Source organism: Primulina tabacum, chromosome 15, assembly GCF_025594145.1.
Source record: "Primulina tabacum isolate GXHZ01 chromosome 15, ASM2559414v2, whole genome shotgun sequence".
NCBI classification, from domain to species: Eukaryota; Viridiplantae; Streptophyta; class Magnoliopsida; order Lamiales; family Gesneriaceae; genus Primulina; species Primulina tabacum.
Window position 1 is genome coordinate 9663162 of NC_134564.1, and position 13030 is coordinate 9676191.

The 13030-nt window shown below is 36.3% G+C and overlaps 1 protein-coding gene across 4 annotated transcripts; it reads right to left on the reverse strand.

The window, feature by feature from the left end:
- Window positions 1-861: 861 nt before the first annotated feature.
- LOC142527117 (monothiol glutaredoxin-S15, mitochondrial-like) lies at window positions 862-6270 on the reverse strand. Of its 4 annotated transcripts, none has more exons than XM_075631830.1 (8): window positions 6127-6270; window positions 5102-5165; window positions 4760-4860; window positions 4437-4565; window positions 4160-4259; window positions 3531-3597; window positions 2946-3024; window positions 862-1149 (listed from the first exon to the last, which is right to left on the reverse strand). In XM_075631830.1, the coding sequence occupies exons 3-8, from the start codon at window positions 4823-4825 to the stop codon at window positions 1099-1101; spliced, it is 492 nt and encodes a 163-aa protein (XP_075487945.1). In that variant the 5' UTR covers window positions 4826-4860; window positions 5102-5165; window positions 6127-6270; the 3' UTR covers window positions 862-1098. The 4 variants fall into 4 exon arrangements, with proteins under 4 accessions (XP_075487945.1, XP_075487948.1, XP_075487949.1 ...); XM_075631833.1 differs by having other exon boundaries at window positions 5102-5129; window positions 6127-6257; XM_075631834.1 differs by having other exon boundaries at window positions 5102-5154; window positions 6127-6222.
- Between the last annotated feature and the right edge of the window lie 6760 nt (window positions 6271-13030).

Below are 13030 nucleotides of genomic sequence, written 5' to 3' on the forward strand. Positions count from 1 at the left end.
GAGAAGCTCTAACGAGTGGATAATGCCTCCACTACCTGTGCCAGCGATTAAACCTATTTCTAAAGAGAGAATCTTATAAATAACGGACAACATTTTATGAACGAATTTATGAAATGCGGCTTCACAAGTCAGAAAATAATCTTAGCCATTGGTGAGGAAAGTGCATATACCACAATCCACATTTATTATAAAATATGTGAAGTCTATGATTTTTTTAGACCTTACACATGAAAATGAATAAGAAAAATTGGACGCAAATGCAGCCTCAAGGTAATATCCCATGGCTAAAATTCTTCACATAAAATCGAGTTATATGTTGCTTTAGAGAAATCAATATTATTTTGTACTTGGATTCATGGATCAAAAATCCATTCAAATTCTCTGACTTGTTTGAATGAACTACATTCAAGGGAATTTCAAATCCAATATCCATAAAGTGAAGCATTTCAATTATATTATGGTGAATTTCATACATCAAATTCTAACTGCAAAGATATTTTTGGTTGCTTTGATTACATTTCTCACATCAAATTCGATTGCAAAGATATTTGAAATCCATTCCTCACATCTCCTACTCCAAATCAAATCCACATCAATCCAATAGGGACCTCACTTTTTTGGTTACTTTGATTACACTACTGTCTTTCTAACTAATGTAGTTGCTACATCTTTGTGAACTCTTCCACTCTGTTTAATGACAACAAATTTTTATTTGTTGTGATGCACTGACATAAGATTCACGTCTCCATATCCAAATTCGACTGCAAAGATATTTTTATCCCTAGGTAAACAGCTCGGGGGGTGACGCCAAAAAAAATGGAATCATATTTCAAAGCACCTCAAAACATGACATGAGAAATCTGTAACAAATTAAAATTCTCTTTTGCTGAAAGTGACAAGGTCTCTTCTCAGAATCATCCACAAAATCAAATTGCAAGAAATTACTTCTGCAAAAGACAGGCGCACCACATTTGCTTGTTACTCTGCCGATTATTCCCTTATTCATAAAATGATAGGTGGTACAAGTAAAAGAGTAAACATGGTTTCATATTACAGAAACAAATATATACCTACCACTCTCACTAGGCAAGCCGCTGCTTATTTATTTTTTTCTGCAACGTCGTTCAATTTTTCCTTCAATTCACCAGTCTGCGTATGGAAAAACAAGAGGAAGAAGAAGGTTTTAGAGCTCTTCGACCAGAAAATTAAGACAAAAACACTCATGCAGGGCTTCGATGTCTACATGGAGCCAGACTAATCAGGCACCTAAAAGGGTTTCAAAGTAGAGTTGTGTGGCTACCACAAACAACTTTGGTTTCTTTATTCAAGTAACAGAATTGATCCATCATTGTATCAAGAATAGGCAATCGGTGTCCCTAACACGGTCTCAATGGCTATTTGTATATTTTGTTCCAAATGTTACCACAAACAAATTCGGTCCTCCATTTGATTCAAGTAGCAGGATTGGTCCCTCAGTTATGGCAAAAAAAATAGACAATATGTATCAATACCATCACTCACTTTCCTAACATTAACACACTCTTCAACCTGAATTTGAACATTTTTATAAGTGAACTATAGTTTCTTTTCGAATCAATTTCTATCAGAACTTCGAGTAATTCTTTTAGCAACTTGGCTCAATTTCTGTTAATTTTCTCAATTAAAATGAGAAATTAATTTTGTCATTTGTGAAACACAGGGGACCAAATACTTTAGTGGTAAAACATTAGGGATGAAAAGAAAGTGTATGAACTGTTAGAGTAGGTGCCCGGCAAGTCAACTTGTGACTAGAGATTTTATTGACTCTAAGGTAAAACAATCTTTATTTTAATAATATTTTACGATTTTATTCGATTATGGCATATTATACTTTATCTGTATACCCATGCAAGCTGCATAGATAAAGTCTTTGAATATACAATAGGTACCATGAGGTCTGCGTCGCAACGTAAGATCATAAAACTCATTAAGAAGTGTACCATATATTTTAACCAGATTCCTATTTGAATCAGCTGCCTAAAACAAAGATAAAGGTCGCTCAAGCTCGAGACTAGCATCTGTGATATAAACGTCATGTTTCATTGGCAAGGGCATGGAGATGTCCATTCACACATATGGGTGATCATATGATAATGCACTGAACAACCCTCCCTCGGACTGTCCAAGTGGTTCTCACTTATCGAGTGGAATAGTCCGCAGTGATGGTTGTACACCATTAGTCCTTTGACCCGAGATAATGTAGGGGCTATACGTACTAGCATGCACTTTGATCCATTTACCGACTCCATCGCTTGTCATCAGGCGGAGAGGTTGGGTGTAGTTTCGAAATACGTAGGAGCAAATGCATTGTAGTCAGGGATTCACCGTTCGCCTACGGGTGAAGATATCCTATGTGATCTGATGATTTAATAGTGCAAGGAGTCTTTGGCCAGAGCAAGAAATGTGCTTTAGGGAAATGTGTTTTCCTAACTGCACATACCATGCCACTATTAGTACTCAAAGATAAATTGCATCGTTATCGAATTCACATGCAACTCTCGATAAACCAATGGTTGCAGATTCGACCCGTGATATATGTGTTGAAGGGAGTGTAATGTACGCTAACCATGACTAAAGATTTTTGCAGACACTATCAGTGATACCTAGGGAATCATGGGGCTATTATGTTTTAGAAGAGAAAGTGTATTGCATTAAAGATCATTTTTTTTACAAAAAAAAATTGTGACTTTTATTGCCTTGCCGCCACTACTCATTTTCTACCGTCTACAAACCGCTTAAGGCAAAGGCGGTGTGGTCGATGGCCACCATTTAGAACACTGGGCAACACTAAGGACCAAAGTTATCACATGAATGTAATGCAGCATCAAATATGTTTTGGTGGTAAAGTTTTTTGAACAAGAGTTGTAACTATCCTGGATTTGAAAATCAAAGAAGAAAAGGCGAACCTGATGCATGTTAAGAATGATATCAGATCCTCCAACGAACTCCCCATTGATGAATATTTGAGGGAATGTCGGCCAGTGGCTGCAATAAATTGTGGCATGTGTTATTATATAACATAATTTCTGAAATAATAAGAGAAAGAACACGTCTCTATTTTGTTCCAAGAATATGTAAATAGGTAAAGAGTACAAGATGGCTTATGAGACTGCAAACTAGTGTAGAACCAAGTCTTGTGAAGAATTTCAGGAGGATACCAAGGAAAGTAATATATGCCATTATGTTGTGCCCGGTAAAGTTGCAATCAGAATATCGCACAACCATTTATTAGAATTACAAAAAATAAATACTCGTACACTCTAAAAAAAACATATAAACTCATCAGCGCACATCCAAGAGCGAGTACTTGAACTACTAACTATTAATAATAACTATATGGGTGAAGGGAAAATCAGGGAAGCCGCATAATGGTGGTGGTAAAATATTTGCTTCAGTAGCCATCGTTTCTTTCAAAGTTGATATTGCATAAATTAAAAATTCTAGCCATTCAGTTATTCCCACTGATAAAAACATGAACCGTAATAAATTACCTGAAAGCTTTTACAGCATTCTTTAGTTCAAGGTCTTCTAATATATTTCTGGCACTTAATGGAACATCTGCAAAGCCCATTTCAACTGATAACAGGGTCGAGCATAAAAGTGTAGCAGAAACAATCATTTCACGTGAAGACAGTTTAAAACATAATGAGCATATCACTTTTGGTTTAGCAAATGAACCCAGTTCAAGCTAAGTTACAAAAAATGATTAATAAAAAACCGTATGGCTAATAAATCAATCTCTTGCATATAATTCAAAGAAGAGATGATCAGCCATCATACGAAGAATTCAAATATATCATACCATTTCATTATGGAACCCATCGACCTCCAAGCAACCTTAAAATTCAGGATTAAAACTTTTATTTGATATCAAAAAGAAAAAGCACTTTATTTCCGACGAACTCTGCCAAATCCAAGGCGGGGATTTATGCGGAAACCCCTATAAGTAAATTAAAATAAATAGCAGAAATTACAAAAGAGTAGGATTAGGCTAAGAACCCTTTTGGATAACAAGATGGATGAACAAAGTAAAGAAAGAAGAATGAAAACAACTATACAAAATTGCAATTAAACACAATAAATTGAGCATTTAAAAATTTCAAAAGTTTGCATTTCTTACTATATTCTTTCAAAACTCTCACTGCTAATGCACTAAATCCACATCGGGGAAGATCAGGCACCCCTTTCATGTATATCATCACAGGGTTTTCCTTCAAATCCTGTGAATCAGAGATAGCATCACCATACAGATGTCAACCCTTGTGCACATAAGGCAAGGCTATTGAAAATGCCTAATTGGACAATAATAAAAGAAAATAAAGGATGAAGAAATTGTGAACCAAGTACATGTACTTTATTATATTAGGGATTGAATAAAAAAACATGACACAGTGTACCTGCTCGACTATGTCTTTTATAGAAAGGCCAGAACTCTCAGTTTTAATAGTGGGTCTAAAATCTTCATGCGTGTCATCAGGCACACCAGTAGAAAAACGAAGAATGCTCTCGTAGAAAGAACCAGATGCCTACAACAGGAATAAAACAACATTAGATGAAATTTGGCAGTCAGAAAAGAAACTCATCCATACAAATAGATGATAAGAGTCTAAATAGCCTTTGTACCAGTAGCCAAGGCCCAAGAATCTAAATTGAAAAAGTTATGAAACACTTGAGAAATTCGGGAAGAGGGTGATCCAAGTGAAAAAACGTATACACTTACAGTCAAACCCGAGACTGGAAAAGGTGCAACACCTCTACGAATTATATTAGCCAATAACCTCACCATATTTGTGTGCTTAATTCAGTGTCACCCTCTTATAGCTGCATAAAGTATCAAATAAATAAAAATTAGTTTCAGGATACTAGGAAAATTTGCACCAAGACATAGCAATAGAAATTTACAATGGATAAGCCAAAAACTTCAAGATTAGACAAAGTTAAACATTTAATGTGCATACACAAGTTCAAGTTTCAAGTTAATGGTTAAGATATCACATTTCATAATTAAACTAAAGGCAATTCAAAGAATAAATAGCTCTTTCTTTTTAAGTCAGCAGCATACCTGAAAGCAACCGACAGCCGTCCCCTTCCTGTCCCAAGCCCAAATCAGAAAAACTAATGACAGACTATTTTTTCAAAGTCACAGTTAAGAATCAAGATGTCAATAAAGCATCACCATGTAGCACAGAATAGTATAAAAATACTAGTTACATAACTAAAACAGTAACATCTTACAGCATACAGTGATAACAAACAAAAACAAGACATGGTTACAAACAATAGCACAACAAACTGATATGTTTCCATGCGGTCTTTAACTCTATGAAACAAACTCATGTATCTATTCAAACTAATTATTTAAAAATTAACACATCCTTGGTTACTAAAGATTTAAATTGTTACAAAGACATAGTAGAACAACCGCCTCCAGTACAGAGTTAAACAAAACAGAAGTTTCTTAAGTTCTAGGATTTACATAATCTTAAAATGCAGGGAAATAACAAATTTGTTAAAAAAATTCATTGCCCTTTTAGTGGATAATATTGCAATTTTGATTCAAATGAACCAATTGTATCATCCAACCCATTCTTAAAAGAGTCACTCACAAAGTCACACTGAAAGTCGCAAGGACGAGAAATCATTTATTACAAAATGCAAACTCCACGCTTTATTGCATACTTTATGTTTATGTTGAGCATGATTCTTAACAGAGATTTGAAAAAACCATTATTAATTCATAGAAAATCCTAGCACGAGAATGAAGATACACCCCAAAAAAATCCTTGCTTCATGTAGAAACGTAAAGATTTCCCTTTTGTCCCCCCCAAAAAAAAAAGCAACTGGAGCAACGCAACTACTAACTCAGGAATATCAAACAGACCCTTTTTCCCCGAGGAAAAATTATTCATTGCAAGATCAGAAATCCACATGAAAAATCAAGTACCAGTAACGATAAACCCTAGTTCATCAAAGCCAACAAATTCATCGCATGCAGAACACAGCACGATTCCAATTCGAAACACGAACAACGCAACAGTTAAAAGGTAAATTGACTATGAAATACAAATGTGATAGCAAGATTCTAACCCAGAATATTGATTTGGATAGATTCGCTAAGGCCGAATATTTTCCACTGCATCAGCACTTCAGCAAAGACGGTGAGACACAAGGCGGCCAGAGCATTTGAGAAGGATTTCGTGTCACTTGTACCAAAATGCCCCTTAATATTTACAAATTCATTCCGATATTTCCAATAATTTCAATTTAGTCCTTTCAAGTAATTTTAGGATTAGTTTCTTATTGTTAAAAATAAAAATACGTTAAAAATAAAATCTCAAAATCATAAAATATATTAAACTACACACTTTATAAAATTTTTACACTCAATTGTGCATCTACTTCACAAATTGAGAGACCTATTTATAGAATTTCTTTGAAAATAATCCAAAAATAATTACATTATTACATACATCATCACACATTATTTTCAAAATTTTCAACACTTCTCCTTTTGATGATGGTCATGATACAATGATTGTCTTCATTACGTGTTTTTATATAGCCTCGTTAAAAACCTTACTAGGAAAACCCATTGGGATAAAAACCATAGTAAAGAAAAAATAGTGCAGTCACGTAAACTTTCCCTCATGTTAACACGAACGATTCTTCACGAATTTCGTAGATTGCGCGTCTCAATGTTCTATATATGATTTCTGAATATTGTCATAGGAAATGTCTTTCTGAAGATATCTGATGAGTTTTCACTTGATTTAATGTAACAAATATCAATATCTTTATTCTTCTCGAGCTCTTGAGTAAATGCGAAAAAATTAAGGGGAATATGTTTAGTTATGTCACTTTTTATATATTAATCATTCATTTGAGTAACACATGCAACATTATCTTCATATAGTGTCACAAGCTTCTTGTCGAATGATAATCTGCATGAGATTTGGACATGTTAGGATTTATTTTAGCCACACACATTCACGGCATTGCTTCATGTAGTGCAATAATCTCAACGTGATTTGATAAAATTGTTATGACTGTTTGTTTATGTGAACCCCAAGAAATTGCAGCGCCTCCACGAGTAAATACATATCCGGTTTGAGAACGTGTCCTTGTGTGGCTCATATAAGTACTCAACATCAGCATAATCAATTATACTTTGATTGGTATCTTTTGAATACAAAAGTCTCAAGTTTGTCTTTCCTCGTAGATAACGAAATAAATGTTTAATTCTGTTCCAGTGTCTCTTTGTTGAATATGAGCTAAATCTTGTCAATAAATTTACAGCAAAAGATATATATGGTCTTGTACAATTTGCAAGATACATAAAAGGCATCAATAGCACTTAGATATAGTACTTCTGGACCAAGAATAATTTCATCATCTTCACATGGACGGAATGAATTTTTTTCTGTTTAATGATCTAACAACCATTAGAGTACTTAAAGGATTTGATTTATCCATATTAAACGTTTAAGGACCTTTTCTGTATAATTTGATTGGTGAACAAATATTACACCTTATTTTTGTTCAATTTGCAAACCCAGAGAATATTTTATTTTTCCAAGGTCCTTCATTTCAAATTCCTTCCTTCAAATACAACACAACTTCTTGAATTTCCTTAATCGTTCCAATGATATTTAAATCATCAACATATACAACAATAATTACGCATATGAATGTTGTTATCTTAATGAAAACGCAAGGACATATTGAATTGTTTTGATATCTTTTTTTCATTAAGTGTTCACTTAGCCGATTATACCACATTCGAGCGGATTGCTTTAACCTATATAATGATCATTACAATTTCACATAATAATATTCTTTGGGTTTTGAACTTTGTGTTTCAGGCATCTTAAATCCTTCAGGGATTTTCATATACATACATACATATATACACACACACACACACACATATATATATATATATATAAATTAACATGGATGACGTCTTTTCATTTTATCCAGTCATGTCGATTTTTGTATTCACTAAAAGATTTTGGTCCATGATCTTCAATGTCATTTATGATGTCAAATGTCACATTGTAAGAAAATATCTCATCAATTTCATTTATATCTTTTGGTTCCATATTTTTCAATATTAATACAATTGATAGAGATTTCACGATTCTCGTCAGTTTGTGGTTCTAACAGGATATTTTCATTATCATGTGTTTCTGTCGGAATATCATTCTCTATTTTGTGATCATCGTGTTTCTCTATGCATTTTCTTTTTTGAGGATTTTTATCCTTGGAACCGATTGGTCTTCCATGCTTCAATCGTTTTATGACATCATGAGTGTTTTCAATTTGTTTCTTTGTAATTTCAATTCGAGGAGGGGCATTTATAGCATTTATATATGATTTAGTTACTCTTTTTGTGTCTGCAAATGCATCTGATATTTGATTTTCTATTCTTTGCAAGTGCATATTTTGTTGTACGTTTTTTCACATTGTTTAGTTCTTGTATCCAGATGTAACAATGATGCATTTGTATCTGGTATTTGATTTGTTATTCTTTGCAAGTGCATAATTTGTTGTACATGTCTTTAACATTGTTTAGTTCTGGGATCCATAAATAACAATGATGATGCATAACATGTAATTTTCTTTTTGATATGTTTATTTTCTCACCCTAACATTTGGAAGATTTCCTCATTAAAATAACAATCAGCAAAATGTGTTGTAAACACGTCATCTGTCTGAGACTCAAGATATCAAATGATTGAAGGGCTATCATAACCGATATAAATTTTGATATTTCTTTGAGATCCCATTTTTTTTCGTTGAGGCGGTGCAATTGTAGAACCCGTAAATCAGACTACGTATAAGCCATGCATAATTCCTAGTATCTTAAATTAAAATGATCTTTACTTCATGAGTATTTAAATTCCTTTATTTAAATTTAATTATTTTACGCAATAGTTTAATTGTTACCTTTTCAGTTAATTAAGTGAGGGCGGACTGAAGTTGAAGTTTTGAGATAGAATTTAATATTAAGAAAACATTCCCAAAATTTATTTTAGCTAGCCTTGTTTGATAGGAAGAATCGGTCCTTTTACACCTCCTTTATCCCTCCAAAAAAATATATATTTTTTGATATCAAACCATTTCATTATCCAACAAATTCAAAGAGAGCAAGACTTGGTCTTGCCATCTCTTCTATATTGCAACTCCCCTTCATCACTCCTAGCCATTCCTTCCCTCTCCATTATTTCGAAATTTCAGAGCCAATATTGAGAGAGAAATCGAGAGTGAGCTATGGAATTATAAGAGAGAAAAAAATCGAGTAGAAGGAAGAAAGTGGAGCACTCCACCTCCGCCGCGCCGCGTAGTCGTTTTGTTTGTTTTTCGTTCAAAAACAAACCAAGACATGTCTATATTTCTTTCACTCATCAATCAAGCCATAGTAGTATTTTAAAACACATCAAACTCATGAACTTATTGCATGAAAACCGAAATACTTGAGAGTCATTTAAAAAAAAATATGTACAAAATTTTTTTATGGTTCATGTGCGCCTTCACGTTTTGCTGGTTTTTGGTGTTTCAGGTGGATGGCTCGTGTCCAGGCTCCCAAAGCTGCATCTAGACATGTGCTAGGATATATTAGGACCATGTTGGTCCATTAGTTCAAGCCCCATACATGCTGGAAATAAAAAATGACAGCAACTCCCCAAGCATGCCCCTTTTGTGATCAATTTTTTCATGTTGTTGTCAAAGGGAAATGAATCTGATCTTGGCTGCCCTAGGGGCTATAGCCATGGTTAGAACATCTCCTTGTTATGTCTAAGACGTGACCAAGTCGCCCCTTCGAGGCTTGGTCCATGGTTGAATCGGTTTTTAAATAAAAACAAGAACAGCCCCCTTCGACCCCTTTTGAATTCTGCTTGTGTCCCTCGGTTTTTGGTGGTTTGGAGTGGACCTTGGTTGGCCTCTGTCCCTTAGCCCTGGTTCACACCATACCCCATGATGTCTAGATCAAGCCATGGTCAACCATATGGTCACTTGTATGAAGCATGACAACAACAAAATAAAATTTCAGAAACATCACAGTACAGATTTTGAGTTCTCAGTTGAAGCTTGGTGTTGTCCTAGGTGTTGGATTGGATTGTGGTTGGCCTAGGGCCCTTAGCCATGGTTCAAACCACACTTTAGGATGTTTGGAAGAGGCTCTGGTTGGTGGTTCATGCCCCAATGACCAATAGTCTCACAAACGAAGCGATGTAAGTACAGGTGCGGTTGCTGGAATTTCTGGACAGCAACTTGCTGCTTCGGTTCAGAGGCTCGTTCGAGTTCTTGGTTGGCTTTTAGCCTATGGCCTTGGACTGGACAGTGCCTCATCAAGTTAGGAAGGTCATGTTTTTGATCGTTTGTGATTCGGTTAAGTTTAGAGGTCGTACAAGAAATTACGGTGCGATGTGCCAAATTGACTCTCGAAAAAGCGTTTCATGTTTTGGCCTCCATTCACCCAAATTTCGGCTCTTACCATTTTAGGAGCATTATTTCGTCATTTTAAGTGTATTTTAATCATGACTAAATGATCGGTTCGGTAATGGTTCTGGTTGGCACGGAGTCATGATTAAATACGAAGTCGTTGGGACGTAATTGTCTCGTTTTTGGATTCAATTACAAAGTTTGGTCAAGAAAATCATTTGCATATTTTTCATGTTAAATTTAGGTCGCAGCAAGCCTGGGAACGGTCCAACCCATATGGTAAAAAAAATAATACAGGATATTTAATTATGTCATTAATTATATTACGTGCATAAAAATATAAAATATTCATTTTTTTGATATTTATGCGATATTGCTTGTGGCCACTTCACTATCATGGGATTATTGCTTCACCCGGTGGTCACTTATCGGTTCGGTTCAGTTCAGTTCAGTTCCACCCAGTATACTGTGGCATTAGTCTGATCAGACTATTACTACATCACTCGATGGTCACTTATCGGTTCAGTTCAGTTCAGTTTATGGGGCCACTTGCGTAGAACATAATCTCAACAGAAAATTATTAAATGCTATTTCATTACAGGGCTCTATTGAGCAAGCATTTCACTTATGATTCTCAGTTCAATTATGCACGTATTATAATTGTTCATGATAAGTTATTTTTACGTTATGCCTCATGACATGATATTTTTACTCCGATGCAATTTTATTATATTATTTACTCGTTATTTACGATATATGCATGCTGAGTCTTTAGACTCACTAGACTTGATTGTTGTAGGTACTGATGAGGTTGGGACCGAGGGCGGGGACCAGTGAGCTAGCTTGGGTCGGCAGTAGTGGAACCCGAGGATCTCATTTACAGCATTTACCATTTTTATGCTCAAACATTTTTATCAGTTGTTGGATTACTTTAACTTGTTATTTTGCGAACAATAATTTCTTCCGCTGCTATTTTGAACATTAAACTTGATTTATCAGTTTATTTTATGAATGAGGCTTTTTGATTATTTTAAAAAAAAAATTTTAAATTTTTCCGCAAATTTTCAAACACGAATTTTCGGCCCATTATAGCTGGTATCAGAGCAATGGTTCTGTAAAGGGTTGTACTACTACTGACCACGAGAAACTCATGGAGTCACGTCTTCGGTCTGTAAGTTTTACATTTACGCATTTTATTTAAAGCATGAAATATTCGGACAACATGTTTTCATGAAATATTTTACGTCCAGATTTTTATTGTTCAGTATTTAAATTTAAATAAATTATGGAATTATGCATGTTGGTTATGTATGGGTTATGTATGGAACAGTATGCCCCCTAGACGCATCCTTGAGCGCACTAGAGAGGATGAGCCTCGCCAGGAGGACGGCATGAACTAGAGGCAGGAGAGGGACTTACCACTTCCACCTCTACCTCCACCTGACATGAATGCCCAGATGCTAGCTGGGATGACTCAGTTCTTCGCACAGTTTGCGGGGAACAACGATGTGGCAGCTAGGCCGACAGGCCCCGAGGCTACTTATGAGCGCTTCATGAAGATGCGTCCTAAGGAGTTTTCACGGACGACGGACCCCATGATTGCCGAGGGCTGGATCAAGTCCCTCGAGGTTATCTTCGAGTTCATGGAGCTTGGAGATGCAGACAGAGTTCGATGTGCCACCTATTTATTCGGAGGAGATGCCTGCTTATGGTGGGAAGGAGCGTCGGTAGCCTTGAACTTGACTACGCTGAGCTGGACACGCTTCACGGAGGTATTTTACTCCAAATATTTTACTGATGAGGTGCGTTCCACGTTGACCAGGGAGTTCATGACCCTGAGGCAGGGAGATCTGACTGTTACGGAGTTCATCCGTAAGTTTGAGAGGGGTTGCCATTTCGTGCCCCTAATTGCGAATGATGCTGGAGCAAAGTTGAGACACTTTCTGGACGGACTACGGCCGATCTTGCGCCGTGATGTTAGGGTGGCTGGCCCTACTACTTATGATGTTGCCGTCTCCAGAGCTCTAGCTGCAGAGCAGGACCAGTGTGACATTGAGAGGGATCGCCAGGGGAAGCGACCGATTCCAGTACCACACCGCCCTCCTCCTCCTCAGCAACAGCATCAGAATAAGAGGCCTTTTCACGGCCCGCCTAGAAACAGAGGTCAGCAGCAGCAGCAGCGGGGACGCCCAGCCCCGAGGACTTTTGAGCATCCAGTCTGTCCCTAGTGCTCACGCTGCCATCCTAGAGCATGTATGTATGGTTCCGGGAAGTGTTACAAGTGTGGTAGCCCAGACCACTTGCTGCCGCAGTGCCCTCAGAGGAATCTGCCTACCAAGGCAGAGTTTTTGCTCTCCATGCTACAGAAACGAACCCGGAGACCATGCTTATGACAGGTACCTTTACGCTTTAAGTTTATATTTGGGAGTTAATGTTTTTGGGTTAAGATTTTGAACATAGAATTGCAGTAGGATTGCATGCTCTACTCAGTATTATTTTGGGAATTTAAGTTAGAAGAACATTGACCTTTGCATGTCTATAGGTT

Excerpts from the sequence above, each read along its gene's own strand:
- LOC142527117 (XM_075631830.1), bottom strand. The coding sequence starts at position 4,825 with ATGGTGAGGTTATTGGCTAATATAATTCGTAGAGGTGTTGCACCTTTT. Across the intron at positions 4,260-4,436 it reads TAAAAGACATAGTCGAGCAG|GATTTGAAGGAAAACCCTGT; the intron begins GTACACTGTGTC and ends TCTGATTCACAG. Across the intron at positions 1,150-2,945 it reads TCATTCTTAACATGCATCAG|ACTGGTGAATTGAAGGAAAA; the intron begins GTTCGCCTTTTC and ends TTCCATACGCAG.